The sequence below is a fragment of the Drosophila kikkawai genome, chromosome 2L (assembly GCF_030179895.1).
Source record: "Drosophila kikkawai strain 14028-0561.14 chromosome 2L, DkikHiC1v2, whole genome shotgun sequence".
NCBI lineage: Eukaryota > Metazoa > Arthropoda > Insecta > Diptera > Drosophilidae > Drosophila > Drosophila kikkawai.
The window spans coordinates 30,683,894-30,703,074 of NC_091728.1; the positions used below are offsets into that span (position 1 = coordinate 30,683,894).

At 47.2% G+C, this 19,181-nt stretch overlaps 1 protein-coding gene and 1 long non-coding RNA gene across 2 annotated transcripts; both read left to right on the forward strand.

The window, feature by feature from the left end:
• The first annotated feature begins 1,031 nt into the window (after positions 1-1,031).
• Positions 1,032-8,946, forward strand: LOC138928654 (msx2-interacting protein-like). The gene is made up of 3 exons (XM_070286019.1): positions 1,032-1,935; positions 6,383-6,984; positions 7,042-8,946. Exons 1-3 carry the CDS (start codon positions 1,032-1,034, stop codon positions 8,944-8,946), a joined length of 3,411 nt encoding a protein of 1,136 aa, XP_070142120.1.
• A 3,598-nt stretch (positions 8,947-12,544) lies between these two features.
• On the forward strand, positions 12,545-13,314 carry LOC108083697 (uncharacterized). The gene is made up of 3 exons (XR_005991335.2): positions 12,545-12,892; positions 13,020-13,044; positions 13,104-13,314. It is a non-coding gene; the product is annotated as an uncharacterized lncRNA (long non-coding RNA).
• The last annotated feature ends 5,867 nt before the right edge of the window (positions 13,315-19,181 follow it).

Consider the following 19,181-nt stretch of genomic DNA (forward strand, 5'->3'; position numbering starts at 1 on the left):
CAGGATCGAATGCCGGAGTCTCTCCTGCGGGACGGCCGCGTTCCACTCACAGTTTCACTACTACCCCCCAGAGCTTCGCTATGACGGCCCCGAGCTTCACTGTTCCTGCCCCGAGTTTTGCGATCACCGCCCCTTCTTCTTCGACTATTCCCCGGGAAATGTACCCTGAGCCGAGCCACGACCGGCACCGTCGGGAATTCGTTTGCGTTCCGGAGCGAATCCGGAAATGGGGGCTTCAGTTCGATGGATATTCAGACCTATTGGCATTCGTTGAGCAGGTCGAAGGCCGGGCTTTGTCCTACGGGATTGACCTAGGGCTTCTCCCTCGGGCTACGGCGGAGCTGCTGACGAGTAGAGCCGACAAGTGGTTCCAGACGAGTCGCCTCCAAGGGTGCCGACTGGAGCACCTTCCGACGAGAATTTCTGCGGTTCTTCCTTCCCCCCAGATACCTCCAACGCTTAGATGACCGGATTCGGAGTCGTGAGCAGTTGGAGGGGGAGACCTTCAAAGATTTCATGTTAGACCTTCGTGTTCGTAATCGTGTGACAGCTTCTGATCGGCGAATTGATGTCAGAGATGCATGCCGCAACTGCGGGGAGCCAGGACACTTCAGCCGCGATTGTCGGAACGCCCGACAATACTTTTGTTGGGATTGCGGACGTCGAGACGTCCGAACCGTCGAGTGCTGCCGACGGCAACCACAGGGAAACGGGGTGGGTCCCCTCGACCGGCGGAGTCTGTCGGGACCCAATCCCGGGAGTCACCAGTAACCGCACCGCTTAGGATAGAGAGAGGGAGGATCGCTGCTGAGGTCGACATCGGCGGACACGTGCGACTAGCCACCATTGACACAGGGGCGTCGCGAAGTTTCATCAGCCAGGATGTCGCCGACGTAGTGGGGCAACCCCACCAGTTCAGGGAAATCTGCACACAGATCAACCTCCCCGACACATCCCGGGTCGAAGTGTCAAAGTTGCTTTTAGCTGATGTGACTCTCGCACGGAAATCAATTCAGGTTGCCCTACTCGTGATGCCCGCGATGCTGGAGCCCCTAATCCTCGGGATGGATTTCCTTGCATCTATTGGCACCACACTCCGATGTGGGACGGCCAGCCTCACGCTCTCTCTACACCGACCCGAAGAACTCGACCACACCAGGCCCAACGGACCAATGCATACCGATCAACGCAACCACCCATCGGCATCAGGATCCCAGAGTCAAACACGAGTGACGCTAGGACCCGCAGATACCCCTAGGCCATTGAACTCTCTACCAACCGAACCTCGGCTAGGCATAGCCAAACATGATGTAAGACCACGGAAAGACCAGGGTACTAACGAGCCACCCAGACCCTATGGCCCAGAGCCCCAAGGATGCGAAGAAACACGAGGAGGAAACCGGACTGCAGCATCGGTCGAGATCAACGAGACCGAGAGGAGCACAGAAGCAAGCGAGGAGAACAAAGTATGGCGAAAGGCGGACCACGAGCTGGAAACACACGGGCAGCCCGTCGGGGAACGCACGCCGAGAACACGCGAGGAGAACTACGAAAGAGAACATCGAGAGACACACGAAGATACCGACACCGAGGGTTATCAAAGGGAACAGGAAGATGAGGAACACAACGAGAACACGCCAGGAAATCACAAAGAGGAAACCCCGACACAAGAGAACCGACACCCAAACCACGAACTCCCAGAGAACGACGGCGAGACCCACCCGCACGTACAAGCGTTCCATTGCGAGCAACTAGCTCAATTCGAGGGAATGGCTGGAGTAGCCAACATCGCCGAGCACCGAATCACGATGAGGGATGATTGGCCGATTAAACAACGCTACTTCCCGAAAAACCCCGCTATGCAACGGATCATCGACGAACAGGTGGATGCGTTGCTAGAGCAGGGCTGCATCGAGCCGTCACGCAGCCCACACAGTGACCCCTTAGTCCTGGTGCGGAAGAAAACCGGCCAATGCACAGTGGTGGCGTCCATAGGCCAAAAATCAAAAAATCAATTTTAAAATATCAAGTCGAAATGTAAGCAAATCAGCTCTAAATTGTCCAAACTTTGCATTGGCAAACCGTTTTTTCCCGGAATTCTAACGGGACTTTCTAAAAATAGAATAGAATCTGCACTTTGAAGTGGACAAACGTACGCAAATTAGCTCCGATTTAAATTATTTAAATTTTTAAGTTGAAGGTATTTACTTTAATAAGTTATTTTACTAATATTAATTTGAATTATTTATAATTTTTTATTGTTTATTTTTAATTAATACTAATTTCCAGTGTATTCTGATCGTTATTTTGTATGTTTAAATAGATTTTTAGTTATGTTACCCCCCCTTTGTAAGTGTTATCAGTGTATTTGTCCATGTTTTAAGGTAATAAAAATGTTAAGTGTAGCTGCTGATATTTGCTGATTTGTATATAATAATTAATAATCTCAAGCGCTCTTACCGTATTTAAGGTCATTTTTTCGACGCAGACTGCTGTTCTTCGTTTGTTTTTGTGATGTTTCTTTTGCGTTCGTCATTCGTGTTGTCATTTCAGTTTACCGAAAATTTTGCTTATTTTTTTTTCAATTTTTATATTATTGCTTTCCTTAGGTGCTTCATGTAACTGTGAGTTTTCACGGATGTACATTTTAGATCTTTGGTGCACTCAAAAGGGGACAAATGCAGAAAAAACAAGTGATGTGATTGGTATAGTAAAAGAATGTATTGACAACAAAGGCTACGCAGTTGACATAAATTATCTTGACAATTGCATTACTTACATTTGCAAAAAAATTGTTGCCTATTGGGCTAAATACAAACGAATCAAAAGTTCAATTGTTCAATATCAATCCAATTGGCTGAACGCTATTGAAACCATTGCAATTGAGCCTCTGAAAAAAAAGTTTCAAGTGCTGAACGTGGACGACCAAAAGGTGATTTTGCTGAGTCCTCAAAACGTCGTCGGATAGCGCTGCTCGAAAAACATGATGAGTCTGCAGTTTCTGTTTTGCGATCAGCCGATTTTTCACCGATCTTAAAGTCATCCGAAGCTGATATGGAAAAGGTTGAAGCTTCTTCATGCGTATTGCCAAGTTATGAAAAAATTCTCAGATATAAGACTTCAAGATATCCAAAGGACATAACAGTTGATGAAACATATGCAGAAGAGGAGCTGCAGAGTCTACTAGATAATACAGCAATTGGTATTTTACAGCTCCAAAAAACTGTAATTGAAAATTGTCTTGATGACACGGAGAACGCTTTAACATTAATTGGAAAATGGGGGTTTGATGGCAGTACTGGGCACAGTGAGTACAAGCAAGTTTTCCAATTGTAATGACTGTGACGATGTCACAACACCCTATTTTGTAAATAGTGTAAATATTAGTTAAGTTTATAGTTAAGTTTAGCAATTAGTAAGTTAGGATTAGCCATACCACACACCCACACTCACACACACAACAGTACATTTAAGCGGGCATGAAGCCCAAAGTTAATTTGCCCAAGAAGGGCCAAATTAGATTTAGGTTAAAACCGCAACGCACAGGCGTATACATTTTTCCAAGACGGACTGTAGCGACCGCGCTGAAGACATTTCCCCTCTCCGCTGCCGACGCGAACAGCGGCAGAGGCAGCGACATTTCCCCTCCGACGATCGTGCGTGTTTACGTTTTGGTCGTGTGTATTTACATGCCGATCAAAACATAAACAATAACAATAACAAAGCCGACGGCCGAAAGCTGCGCTGCCCGGACATTTTTGGCAGAGACGAGGCGACAAGGGCTTTGCAAGCTGCGACCGCGATTCCTTCTCTGGCAGCTTCGAAGGCGAACAGTACGCTTACCTCCCGACGCGGGCGACAAGTCCAAAAGGACACGTGGAAATAATTTCCAATCCGACTAAATCCAAAAAGGACCCGCGATTGTTAATTCATATCCTGGCTGCCGGACACGTGTCCCAGCCCACCGATAATAGCAGGTGAGCCAGCCGAGTGCCATGTGAGGGCAGATCCTTGGAGTGTGGCGTAGGGCCAGGCAGGGCATTGTAGCCGTAGCCAAAGTTAGGAATAATTGTACAAAATAGTTAAGCAATAAAAAATGAAGATCAAAGTCGTATCTCTTTCTCTCTCTCTCTCCCACCGAACTCCGCGTAGCAACAGTCAACCCTTATTCTGACGCGTGCCCTCCCGCTCACTCACTCGCCGAGCTGGTGGCTGGGTTCTCCCGCACCAACTCCGCGTGGCCGCTGGGCAAGCTCCAGGCCGGAGAAGCGGGACGGGAGCGGGATTTGTCGCCGCTGGGTTCTCCCGGGCACAGATCTGGCGTGGGCATCGGGGCTGCTGGGTTTTCCCGAGCTACGAGTTCACCGCCGCCGGCACGTGCTCACAGATTTTCCCCTCTTTCCTCTCCTTTTCCCTTTCGATCTGCATTTTGCCCGCCATCGCCGCTGGGTCATCCCGGGCGGCGGAGATTTTGCCGATCGAAAGAGTCGTCGCTGCTGGGCAACCGAGCGAGCGCAGGAAAACGGAGGAGCACCTGGCCATCGCCAGGGTGACCGTCTAATCATTCCCATTTTCCCGAAGCCAGAGTTCCCCCTTTCGGAAAACAAGCCCTTTTCGCTGCCATTTTGCCCCCTAGAAAGTTCAAATAAAATTCGGCGTCCATGTCCTGGCCGTCTCTAAAAATATAAATATTTCTGGAGAGGAATCCTGGGCCGCTGAGGTTTACCCCGGCCTAAGACACATCCTTACAGATGGCGCCCGGAGCAGGGACCGGTCAGGACAGCTAGGATAAATTTTTCTCAGTGGATTAAAGCCCCACTGGCCGGGAACAGAATTTTTTAGTAGAAAAATATATAAATATAAATTTTTCGCAAAGGCAAAAAAAATTTAGTTTTCTAAAGGACGAGGATAGAAAATTTAATGTCAGGGAATATATTTTTCATAAACATATTTTTCGACCAGAGCACATTCGTTTTTGCGAGTGTAAGGAGAGGAATAGACAAAACGCGTGGTAAATTTCCATTGGTGCATACGCATCGTCGCCAAAACAAGCGGTACAGTTACGCTAGAACTCGTAGTCAACGTCACTGCCAGCGTCAACGCCGGCAGAGGGACGCTTCGAGCAAGCACACACACACGTGGCCCACACACATCTCCAGTTCTGCTCTGCCCGCGGCAGCAGCATCGGCTAGCTTAAGCATTAACATATACAGGGGACCCTCGCTAGGAGGGACACACTTCGGAAGCTCAGCTCATTAAATACACATCGCTCGCAGACACTTCGCAAGATCAGCTCTTGGAATAAACATCGCTCGCAGCCTTTAATACACTCGTAAAACCATCGTTGGATATACATCGTCGCAGACCTTACACCTCGAAAGACCCTATCATCGAAACTCGTTGTCGTATCCTTGCACACCGGGAAGATTTTCACTATCCTTTAACCAAGTTAAGGACACCCGCGAACCCTCAAAAGAATCCTGCGAGATCCTGCCGCCGAGAACATAATAACAAATTTCATAAACAAAATAACTAATGCAAATAAATAAACGGAAACAATAAAAATTAAAATAAATCGAAATAAAATAAATAAAACCAAAAATAATCAAATAAAAATAAATCCAAATAAAATAATCAAATAAATAAATAAATTCAAATATAAAAATAAATTAAATAAATCCAGATGAAATAAAAAAAAAAGAAATAAAATAAATCCAGGATATTTAAAAAAAAAAAAAAAACCGCCGAGAGAAAAAAAAAAAAAATATATATATATATATATATATATATACTGAAAAAATCGAATAAAAATTAATCGAAGGATAAATACTAAAATAATAATAATAATCGATCGCCGAAAATACTCGAAATCGAATAACTAAAAATATCGATAAAATAAAATAATAAATACAAATAATAAGGATAAATAAATACTAACGAATAAACAATAAGAATCGAAGAAAATAATAAACGAACGGAATACAATTCTCGGGACAAAAGCCCAGTGATCCTGCGAGATCCGAATCAAGGGTGTACGTGCACACAGTGCGGATCCTGCAAGACCCATTCCAAGCAAACTCGTGTCCAGCAATATAGAAGAATCCAGTCGCTGCCACGGTATCCTGCCATTTTCCACTCACTCGAGCCCCGTGGTTACTTTTAATCCTTGTTCTCTACGTCTCCTGCGAACCATGGGCGTCACGAAGACCAACAACAGAGCCACGCTCTGACCAGCGAAGACCAACAACAGAGCCACGCTCTGACCAGCGAAGACCAACGACAGAGCCACGCTCTGACCAGCGAAGACCAACGACAGAGCCACGCTCTGACCAGCGAAGACCAACGACAGAGCCACGCTCTGACCAGCGACGACCAACGACAGAGCCACGCTCTGACCAGCGAAGGGAGCCACGCTCCAACCCACGGGACCAGCCCGCAGAGCCACGCTCTGACCAGCGAAGGGAGCCACGCTCCAACCACGAAGAGCCACCAACGGCACATCACTCAGAGCCACGCTCTGATCAGCAAAGTACGACAACGGAGTCACACTCCACCCACGCCGAGAAGCCACAGACGACAGCCCAAGGAGAGCCACGCTCTACCCATCGAAGGCAGCCAAGGGAGCCACGCTCCGAACTCGAAGACCAGCCAAGCACCTCGCCTCGAGCACAGTTTCGAGGCACAGCATCACCAGCGACGGAAAACCAGCCGCCCTGTTGGAGACAGGCTTTGCCCGTGGCAGATGCCACAGCCGCGCAACGGAACCCCTTCCGTACCTCCACAAAACGTGTCCGCTTCCAGGATCACGTCGAGGAAACGCCGGAGCCAAGCCCGCCCCTATGCGGAACCGTCAATTCGGTGAGTCATCCCACAGAGGATCAAGTCTCATTCCAGATAGAGGAATCTGAGACGCCGGATTACCCCGAGCCTTGGGTGAAGGAGTTCCTGGAACAGGAACTGGCCAAATTTGATACTCTCTCAGGGGTATCACACATCGCAGAGCATCGCATCTTCATGCGCACCGATCGACCCCTTAAATAGCGACAACCGCCTTCAGCCCGCCTACCACAAGGCACGACGAGCCACACGCTCCACAGATTCCGCAGCACCGAGGCCAACCAGACGATGGACGGACAAGGCCATCCGCCGACTCCCGCCCCGGCGCCACAGGACAACTCATGGATGTGCTGTGTGGTCGACGAGCTCCTTCAAGCACTCCACGGCGCCGGGCCAAGCCCGCCGCGTCCCAGCGACAGCCTCGTCGTCCATAGCGCCGGCCTCTTCCGACCACGGGCCCTACCCGTCGACGCCACCATCGACGCCGACAACGGGGAGGAGACGACCGCCGGCAACCACGCCGGGCCCCGTCGGCCCTATACAGAGGGGATGCCACCCCTGGTACCCCTGTTCGCCGGCCTCGTTGGGCCACGTCGGGCCCCTCTGGAAGTCGTTCCCCGCGACGATGACGAGGAGGAGGCCCACCAGCACGACGACGCTGGACCCCACCCAGCACCCTTAAGGGGCATGCCGTTTCAGGCACCCCTGCGCGCCGGCCACATAGGGCCGCAGGCACCCTCTCCGGAAGTTGCCTTACCCGACGGCAATGACGAGGAGGAGGTGCCACCAGACCACCGCTTCGGACCCCTGCGGGTCGATCTGACGCCGCCCCAACGACGCGAGGTTCCATCCGGAGACCCCGCAGCCGCCGCCGACGCCGAAGACGCCTGGAACCAGGCCGTCTCCCTATCGGACGATTGGGTCAACTTCGACCGCCTGGTAGAGGACACCCTGGGCGACCTCTTCGACAGTCCACCGCACGCGGAGCCGCCGGCAACAGGCGCTCTCGGCCCTCTAGGCGCAAGGTACGACCCCGTCTCCGACGACGAGAGTCGCTACAACGGCAGCACCCCCCGGCATTACGATCCAACCGCCGATGGCGACGACGACAGCGATTCGACGGTGATCTACGACCCCACCGCGGAGGACAGCCGTGACGTCCGGAGGAGGCGCACCACACCGCCTCATCCGAGCGACAACCGGGCCCCGCCGTACATGGGCGAAGTAGAAGCCGCCCTGATCGAATGCTTCGGGGAGATACCGGTGGACGTATTCGACTGGGGAAGCGGCACCAACATAGCGTCAACCATCTCGGCCGACGAGGACGAGGCCAGCCGGGATGGCCGCCAGTCAGACGCCTCGCGACCATCTTCCACCGGACCCGCCGATGACGCATCGGCATCGACAATCTCGGCCGACGAGGACGAGACTAGCCAGGACAGTGGCTGGTCCAACGCCCCGCGATCGCCGCCCCCACGCTGGACTCCACCCAGCACCACGCCGCTACAAAGCTGGGCCCCAGCCACTACCAGTCGCAGCCGACCCCCTCCGCCCTCGTACGAGGAGATATTTGGCCCGGGTCTCTACGCCGGTCCCCACACCACCCGATGCGCCGCGGTGACCCCCAGCCGCGACCCTCGACCACGCCTGCCCACCATTGCGGAGCTGGCCGCAGAGGAGGCGCGCCGGAGGGCAGAGGATCTGAGCGAGGAGCTCGGCATCCCGCAGATGGCCCAGTCACCAGCCGACAACACACCAGCAGCCAACAACCCCCGACCAGCCGACAATCCACCACCAGCGACGCCACGCCGCCGAGCACGACGTCGGAGCGCGCCCTGGGCGGACAGTCCGTCCAGCTCGTCCGATGAGTCGTCATTGGACGCCGACGAGGGAGCCCTCAACCCTCCCCGCTGGGTACCTGCCCCGGTGGAGTGGACCACGCCCAACGGCACATTGCCGGCCGCCTTGCTCCGCCGGATTCACGGGCGGTTGGCGACACCAAGGCGACGGACAATCCGGATTCTGGAGGAGGACGCGAATCAACGCTTCCGCGTCCAGATCAACCGCAGCGGGAAGGTGATCATCACTCTCCACCCCTCCCGAAGATAGGGTGGAGTGTGACGATGTCACAACACCCTATTTTGTAAATAGTGTAAATATTAGTTTAGTTTATAGTTAAGTTTAGCAATTAGTAAGTTAGGATTAGCCATACCACACACCCACACTCACACACACAACAGTACATTTAAGCGGGCATGAAGCCCAAAGTTAATTTGCCCAAGAAGGGCCAAATTAGATTTAGGTTAAAACCGCAACGCACAGGCGTATACATTTTTCCAAGACGGACTGTAGCGACCGCGCTGAAGACATTTCCCCTCTCCGCTGCCGACGCGAACAGCGGCAGAGGCAGCGACATTTCCCCTCCGACGATCGTGCGTGTTTACGTTTTGGTCGTGTGTATTTACATGCCGATCAAAACATAAACAATAACAATAACAAAGCCGACGGCCGAAAGCTGCGCTGCCCGGACATTTTTGGCAGAGACGAGGCGACAAGGGCTTTGCAAGCTGCGACCGCGATCTCTTCTCTGGCAGCTTCGAAGGCGAACAGTACGCTTACCTCCCGACGCGGGCGACAAGTCCAAAAGGACACGTGGAAATAATTTCCAATCCGACTAAGTCCAAAAAGGACCCAAAAAGGAAGATCAAAGTCGTATCTCTTTCTCTCTCTCTCTCCCACCGAACTCCGCGTAGCAACAGTCAACCCTTATTCTGACGCGTGCCCTCCCGCTCACTCACTCGCCGAGCTGGTGGCTGGGTTCTCCCGCACCAACTCCGCGTGGCCGCTGGGCAAGCTCCGGGCCGGAGAAGCGGGACGGGAGCGGGATTTGTCGCCGCTGGGTTCTCCCGGGCACAGATCTGGCGTGGGCATCGGGGCTGCTGGGTTTTCCCGAGCTACGAGTTCACCGCCGCCGGCACGTGCTCACAGATTTTCCCCTCTCTCCTCTCCTTTTCCCTTTCGATCTGCATTTTGCTCGCCATCGCCGCTGGGTCATCCCGGGCGGCGGAGATTTTGCCGATCGAAAGAGTCGTCGCTGCTGGGCAACCGAGAGAGCGCTGGAAAACGGAGGAGCACCTGGCCATCGCACAGTAGCGCCTCTCGAACAAAAGCCGTTGCAAATATCGAAAAAGTCGTTGTCGCAAAAACGATTTTAACCATACTTATTCGACAGGAAATTTCCCATGGATTCAGAATCTGCTGTAAAATCAATTTTTGGATTTTTTTTGTAGAAGATATGAGCATTCAAAGTTGAACTTTGTTTCCATTTTTGCATCATAAGAAAAAAAAAGAAAAATTTGTTGACTTTCAGGTAATATTACACAAAAACTATATTACCTATCGCCATGATTTTTGCTTTAAATAATAGACACATTCATAAACAGTAACCCAATCCAAAAAAAGGGGAATTGGGTTAGGGCTTGCACAGGTAAATCGCTACCTGCCAGGTGTCCATTTTTTTCACTTTTTTCTGGCTAAAGTAGTCTATATCTTTTTTGGATGGGCTGAGCCACTATACACACTATAACTACGACCTTTGTGGATTTATTCTGGACCAAAATCAACTTACATCTGCTGCGTCGAGCTGCGTCTCCGGAAATGCAACAGCATAAACCAAAACTACTCAGGGTTAAATATACCAAAATACCGAATAAGCTTCATACTAACCAAAAAATATACTAACTGTAGCGCGTGGCGGTTACACGTTGAAATAAAAAAAAAAAATTGTTTTCAGTTTTCAAATTATTTTTATCTGAGCAAATACATAAAATTAAAGATAAAAAATTAAATAAAAAATATTTTTAAAAAATTGTCTTCATTGAGAAAAAAATATTTTTTTACTTTGATACCCTTTAAAAAGGCGAATGCGTGGGCGTGGCTGATTTTCCAATACATATGTAAATTTTACAACAATTACCTATCAAATGGCGTTTAAATTATTTAGTTATCTTATTTTGTTCAAAAGTTATGATTTTTGCAACGTAAAATGAGAAAAGGCGCTACTGTGCATCGCCAGGGTGACCGTCTAAGAATTCCCATTTTCCCGAAGCCAGAGTTCCCCCTTTTGGAAAACGAGCCCTTTTCGCTGCCATTTTGCCCCCTAGAAAGTTCAAATAAAATTCGGCGTCCATGTCCTGGCCGTCTCTAAAAATATAAATATTTCTGGAGAGGAATCCTGGGCCGCTGAGGTTTACCCCGGCCTAAGACACATCCTTACATGACGATGATAGATGTCTTTTTGCAACATCGTACGTCCCACTTCAGCTTATATGTGAAAGTAACTCCAAAATAATATGGAAAAATCCTAGGCCATCATCTACACGTTATTGTAGGCCAGTAAGGATTCAATTTAAGAAGGAGACCGCCACACTATCTATTGAAGAAGAATTGCATATTAAAAAGAAAATAGAGAACTTAATACCTACTGAATTTCAAATTTCCAGTAAGAAATTACTCATAAAACATAGTCTGCAACTTACTATGGTAGATGGCAAAGTTTGCAACGCGTTAAGCCACACGTCGTCCATGAAATGTTATATATGCGGTGCAAAACCCACCGAAATGAATGATGTAGAAGTATGTCTTACAAAAAAAGTTGAGAAAAAGTTTTTCGAATTCGGCCTATCTAAACTTCATTCCTACATACGGTTATTATTATTATTATTATTTATTTGAAGATTTCTTCCTAACGCTACAAGTACAAGATACTTATAAGTTAATGCGCTAGTCACACAGGACAAGTTCCTTATCAGATCACATCTATATGTTATACAATTTTTAGTTATTCTTATACTAAAATTAAAAACTACGGTCGCTTTGTTTTATTTTATGTCACATTTTGTTCTTGAAAGTGTGCAATAAGTTTTGCCTTAAACTGCGCGGCACTGCTAATATTTCTTAGATAGCTTGGTAATTGGTTCCATAATCTTATAGCATAGATAAAGTACTGTCGTTCAGAAAGCAGGGATCTGTGCCTTATTTGTATAATAATATTTGACCTTCGTGAAGTGGAGAATCTAAGTGTTTCATACAAATAAATTGGTAATTTGGAAAAAATTATTTTTTGTAAGTAAAGTAGCACTCTCATTTTTATCCAATCTGCCAAGTGGAGCTCAAATATATTGTATGATAGTCTAGTTACGTGATCAAATCGTCGCAAATTAAATACGAATCTTGTAATGCTATTGAAGACCATTTTAAATTTGTGCTGACTGTTTGAGTCGCAATTAGCAAATAATTCGATCCCATAGAATAATGTTGGGATCAGGCAAGCTTTCGCAAGCAACATTCTTACATTTAGGGGTAGAAAGTTTCTAACCAAATAAAGCGATCTTAGCAATCCATACGTTTTCCCAACCGCGGTGTTAATGTGATCACTCCAGTTTAGCGTATTATTAAAAATAAAACCCAAATTGGTCGCTCTTTCTACGTATTCAATAGGGCTGTCATTTAAAAGTAAGGGCCCAATGTTAAGACTGAGTTTCTTTTTATAAATAATTATGCACTTGGATTTTGACGGATTCAGTCCTAGTCCGTTTTCTTTTGCCCAGTTGCTTCCCTGCAGTACCACATTTCATTAATAGGCCTTTTCATCAACAATTCATCAACGCGCCGACTGCGACGTCGACAGAATCGACGCTCTGCCGACTGCTACTTGAACCCGAACTCCCTTCGGATACCCGAACTCCCTTCGAGTCCGATTTGTTGGTGCATGTCAAAAAAAAAACAAAAACAATTTGCATGGGCTTCGTTTATTGAAGTCCGAAACAAACTAAGAAACGCAACTGTCCGAAAATTAGAGAGAGATGGTGATAGAGCGAAAGAAGGGGGAAAGAAATGTTCGGTCTTCGGCTTTCGGTTTCGTCTTGCTTCTTCTTATTCCCTTTGCATTACAAGTTGAAGTGTTCTCCACTGCAGAAGTGTCGTGTGTTAAAAATATTAAGAAATCAAATAATTCAATAATTACGTTCCGGGCCATATTGAAATATAAAAAAAGGTGAGTAAAAAGATTGTTCTTAATTAAATAGAAGCCTATAAATGTACATATAATATTTTATTTATTATATGTATATAATATATTAATATATTATATTTATATATGTATGTATGTATTTTCTTTTCAGACTGCAGTAATGGCCAATATATTGGGTAATTTTATTTAATTAAATTATATATTTTCCCTTGATTAATTATAATTTTTTCTGTAGATGCAATTTCCCAAGTGACTAAAACTGAGCCTCCAGAGAAGATACTGCGCAATAAATTTGGTCTTCATGAATAAAAAGCGGAACACCAAGAATCAAAAAGACCTTCAGGCCTCTTAATATATGGATGCTTAATCTTAATTTTTTATATTTGTGTTTTAGTTTTGTTATAGAATTAGTTAGAATAAATAATATTAATAAAAATTTAAGAGTTTTATTTTTATATATGAAAAAAAAAAAATCATCAACAGTTCATCGATGAATTGATGATGAAATGTTGATGAAAGGCTGATGAAATGTTGATGAATTGTTGATGATTCATCGATGAATTGTTGATTATTCATCAACAATTCATCAAGAATTCATCGATGAATCATCAACAATTCATCAACATATCATCAGCCTTTCATCAGTAATTCATCAACAATTCATCGATGAATTGTTGATTAATTGTTGATGAATTGTTGTTGATGAATGCCTATGACATGCCCATGTTAAATTCATCAGTAATTTGTATGGCCATTCATCGATGAATCATCAACAACACCCCTTCGGCTATTGATGAAACGTTGATGAATTGTTGATGAATGGTACTGCAGGGTTATTTTGACCAGTTCATTATTACATATGTCTACACACTCATTTATTCTATGTAGGGGACGGCTCACATACATTTGGACGTCATCTGCATACATATGGACATCACAACTTGACAACATGGAGGGAAGATCATTTACATAAAGGGTGAACAAAAGCGGACCAAGTACAGAACCTTGCGGCACACCGCGTTTTGTAAACACAAAAGACGACGACACATTTGACACAACGACAGATTGACGACGGTTTTGTAAATATGATGTCATTAGTTTGGCAGCAGTTTTTGAGAAGTTGAACTGATTTACTAATTTTGCACATAGGACATTATGATTAACGGTGTCAAAGGCTTTACTATAGTCAAGTAGTACAAGAAGCGTCACATTGGAGTTGTCAGCATATTCTCGTATATCATTTGCTATTTTTAAAATTGCCGAGGTGCAGCTGCGGTGTTTCCTAAATCCTGATTGGTTATTATTCAGTAAAGCGTTATCATGGATGAACGAGTTAATTTGAGATGCCATTATATTCTCAAAGGCCTTTGATAGGTACGGGAGAATAGAAATGGGCCTATATTCTTTGTTTGCCTTTGGAACAGGGATAATTTTCGCGATTTTCCAACGGTCTGGAAACGTGGAAGTTGTAAAGGCCGTGTTGAATATATATGTTGTGTATATTAGGATTTTTGGTAACAACACTTTTATAAATTTAGGATTCATGTCGTCAAGTCCAACTGCGTCTGATTTGATTTTAAGAATATTGACGAGCACTTCACACTGATTGACACAAACAAATCTAAATCTAGTATCACAGAGGTTTCGAGGTACTGATCTCAGGTACATATTGTTTTCGCAGATTTCAGGTACATTGCATTTCGACAGACTTATGTTTAATTCCTCTATGTCAACAACCTGTTCCGGCGCTGCTGGTTTCCTGCCTATTCCTAATGACTTTATTTCTTTCCAAGTGCGTGAGGTGGATGCTGTTGTTTGGAATCTACTGCTGTAAAAGTTAGTCTTTGCAGAGTCAATTAGTTTGGTCACCGTCTTTCTCAGTAATTTGAATCGTCCATAATGTTCTGGCGTCCTATACCTTTTCCACTTTTGGTATGCGTCATTTCGGGATTTTATTGCTAGCTTGATGTCATTATTAAACCAAGATTTGACGGAATGTTTAATCACTTTTGTTTTGACCGGAACAAAGTTTTCGTATAAATAGCTGATGTTGTTTTGAAACTGTGCAAGTTGCTGGTCTACTGTTGGAGATACGAAAATATTATTCCAGTTGCACTTATCAAATTCAGTCATAAGCAAGCCATAGTCAAGGTTCTTAAACTCTGTAAATACTATCGATTCGTCATTGTATTGGAGGTCAAAGTTGTAGGTCAAATATATAAGGTCATGTTTTGAGAACGAAGGCACGATGAGTTGGTCAAACAGATATACTTTTTTAACGTCAGAAACAAAGAAGACATCTAACAAAGAGCTGCAAGTTCTGCTGAAATGTGTTGGAAATACAGAGTTTACCAAGTGCATGCCTATAGATTCAAATTCATTTTTAAGATGCGTTTCCCTCAGCATGTTGCTATTCAGATCTCCAGCTACTATAATGTCTGCATAATTTAGCGATATATCTCCTAGCAAACTAATTATTTCATTATAAGTAATATCACATCGTGGGCGGTAAATGCATCCAATAAGGATTTTACTTGATGCAAATTTATTGCTTATCTCTAGGAAAATTTTCGAGTATTTTTTGCACATTTCATACAAGTTAGAAACAAAAATGTGGCAAGCAAGATCCGCAGAACAAAAGCTTAACGTACTGCAAAGAAAACAACGAATCCAAGCGGAATTTCGAGAAGAAATGGGATTAATTGTTGATATGCCAAGAGACGGAGGAAAAGGAACTTCAAACGATGGAAACACTGCCAGGAAATTTTTTGGTAACCCAAGTTTGGCATCTAAGATTACGGGCATTGATGAAGATGTGATAACCCGATGCGCAAGCTTTAGCATCAGGATATTCTATTAATGTTGAAAAATTCGAAAGCTATGCCTTGGATACTGCTAAACAGTTAATAACAAAGTATCCATGGTACTATCTTCCAGCGACAGTGCACAAAATTTTAATTCACGGTGCGCAGGTAATAGAAAATGCGTTGTTGTCAATTGGAGAACTCTCAGAGGAAGCTGTGGAGTCCACCAATAAAGAAATTAAGAAATGCCGACTTCAACATACTCGGAAGATGTCTCGCATATTGACAAATAAGGATTTAATGAATATACTTCTTTTACGTTCTGACCCCTTTATAACAGGTCAAAGAAAACTGCCAAAGAGAGATAAATCCAAATTTTTATCATCAACATTTGACTTGTTAGAAGATCTTTGCTAAGATTTTGCATTTTAATTTTAACATTCTTTTAATATTTGAAATAAATTGTTTATTCTTATATATGATTCCAAAAACTAAAGAACCTCATTTGTTTGTATTTTGTAGATTTTGGATTTTGGTTCTATGTGAGCTATAGAAAATAATCGTCCGATTTAGCCAATTTTTTTACTATATGTTTATAATATTTTCTTAGATTTTTGAGGAAAATTTCAACACGATATCTCAACGGGAAGTATTTATGGCCGCGGCTCCGTATAAGCCCAACCACTGTGCAATGGCGCATGTGTGTCGACTACCGACAACTAAACGCCAAATCCATCCCGGATGCATATCCGCTACCGCGGATTAACCACATCCTAGAGCGTCTGAGAAACGCCAAATACATCTCAACCTTGGATCTGCGCAATGGGTACTGGCAAATCCCTATGGCTGTTGACAGCCGAGCATGCACCGCGTTTGCTGTGCCTGGAAGAGGCCTATTTCAATGGCGGGTCATGCCATTTGGACTGCATTCGGCTCCGGCCACCTTTCAGAGGGCGCTGAATAGCGTGATCGGGCCTGACCTCGATCCACACGCATTTGCGTACCTCGACGACATCATCGTCATTGGAGCGAGTCTCCAGGAACACACGGAGAACCTACGCAAAGTGTTCCAACGGTTAAGGAGAGCCAACCTGCGGATCAATCAGGAAAAGTGCTCGTTCTTCAAGATAGCCTATCTGGGAGACGTGATCAGCGATCAAGGTATCCACACCGATCCAGCCAAGGTAGCCGCAGTGCGCAACTTGAGCCCTCCCACGAGCTTACGGGAACTGAGGAGATGCCTCGGGATGACCTCGTAGTACAGGCGATTCGTGCCAAACTCGCTTCGGTAGTGCAACCCATGACGAACCTACTGAGGAAGAATCAGAGGTGGAAGTGGGAAGCAGAGCAGCAGGATGCATTCGACCTACTGAAGACCCTGCTAACAGACGCGCCGGTGCTGGCATGTCCGGATTTCTCGGTCAAGATGACCTTACAAACGGACGCCAGTAACTATGGGCTCGGGGGAGTCCTAACCCAGGAAATCGATGGCCAGGAGCGAGCTATTGCCTACGTCAGCCGGAAGCTTGACGCCGCCGAGCTAAACTATTCACCCACAGAAAAGGAGTGTTTGGCAATTGTCTGGGGAATCCGGAAGCTAAGATGCTATCTTGAAGGGTATCGGTTCGCTCTATCGCGACAACCGCTGGAACATCTGCAGATACTCGCACAAGGAGAACACCAGTGCAAGTGGCTTCAAAGGAAGACGAAGGAGTCCGGGAGAACCCACAGAAGTTCCCGGATTACATCATCGAGAACGGAGAGCTGTACCGGCATCTCGGCCACCGCCCAGATGACCAGGATTACATCCCATGGAAGCTCTGTGTCGCCGCGGAACACCGAGCTCGAATCCTGCAGGAGTGTCACGACGCACCCACTGCTGGACATCTGGGGATACGCAAGACGATCATCAGGATTCCCAGAAGTACTACTGAGCCTTCCGCGAGCGCATCATCAGTCGCTTCGGAGCTCCGAAGAAGATGGTGTGCGATAACGGGACGCAGTTTACCAGTAAGGCGTTCAAGGACTACCTTCAGGAGACGGGAGTCGAGCTGCAGTTCACCGCACCCTATTGCCCAAGAGAGAACCCGACCGAACGTGCCAATCGCACGGTGAAAACAATGATCGCTCAATACGTAGAACATGGGCAGAACACGTGGGACAGCTTGTTGCCTGAACTGTCGCTGGCGATCAACACGAGCGTCTCGGAGTCGACCGTGTTTAGCCCAGCGTTTCTACTCCAAGCCCGCGAGCCACGACTACCCGGATCATGGTATGACAGTGTGACCCCTGGAACAGCCTCCTCGCCGCAGACTCCTTCGGAGAGAGTAAATCGCTTGAAAGAAGTGTTCCAAATAGTGCAGAACAACCAGCAGAGAGCCAGCCGGGAGCAGGGAGCCCTACAACATGCGTCGCCGTACCTGGAAGCCGGCCATGGGATCACTCGTCTTGGTGCGACAACATCACCTCTCAAAAGCAGCAGAGGGATTCGCAGTGAAGCTTGCCCCAAAATTCGACGGGCCCTACAAAGTGGTCGCTTTTCCTTCGCCCAACGTCGTCCGAATCCGCCTGCCAGGCCAGCGGAAGGGACGACTTGCCAATATTGGAGACTTAAAAGCGTTTCATTCTTCTTCCACAGGTGATCCCGAAGACGAAGACAGCGATGGTGCCGAAGATGGTGCCGGAGACCAACCCGGGCCGTCTCACCGAGGTCAACCGACCTCTGCTATCAGCGAGGTGTGATTATAAGTACCCCTAACCTACTCTGTGCCCCAATATCCCTAAGAACCCTTGTTAAGCTTAAGAATACTCGCAAGTTAGGGGTTTATCGATGCTGCCCACTAGGTCTCATATCATAGGCACCCTCAAATTAAGTTAGTTTAGTTATATCTTCCACAGATCCGGCGGAGCCATGGAGACTATTGAGCTGTCAGTGAGGGAGAGCCCGGACCCAGCAGCAGGGTCACCAGCCAGCCGACGACCTCTCGGGACCCCCGGCTACGCCCAGGATCGACGTACGCTGGGAGGTCCAATCGGTCAGACCCGACGGGTATGAGCCAACCGGGAGGCTCCGGTCGAGAGCCCTCATCCTTACTGGAAACCTCCAGCGCTCGGACAAGATCCCGCCGGGCCGCGTCGAGCTGCGCACCAGCACGCCGCCGAGATGACGATGGCCTTCACGCCCCGCCTCCAACCCGTGGCACATCGCCGCACTATTCGGACGAGTACGGGCGTCGCGTCCACAACGGGGCCACCAACGGATTCGTGCCCCGAACGCCAGGAATACGCCCCGCGGCCGGAACGCCCGAGTACATTCGGGTCGTCCGACATGGAGGTATACAACCCTTGCGATCGGGAGGCGGACTACCGGTCAAGTTCGGAGGAACGAGAGAGCGTAGGGAGCGAGCAGGAGTTCGTCAGTGACGATCCGGACGACGAGGACGAGCCGCCTACGTCGAGGACGTCACTGACGACGAGGATGACCCCCGGCCTACTAACTCCGAGAGCTC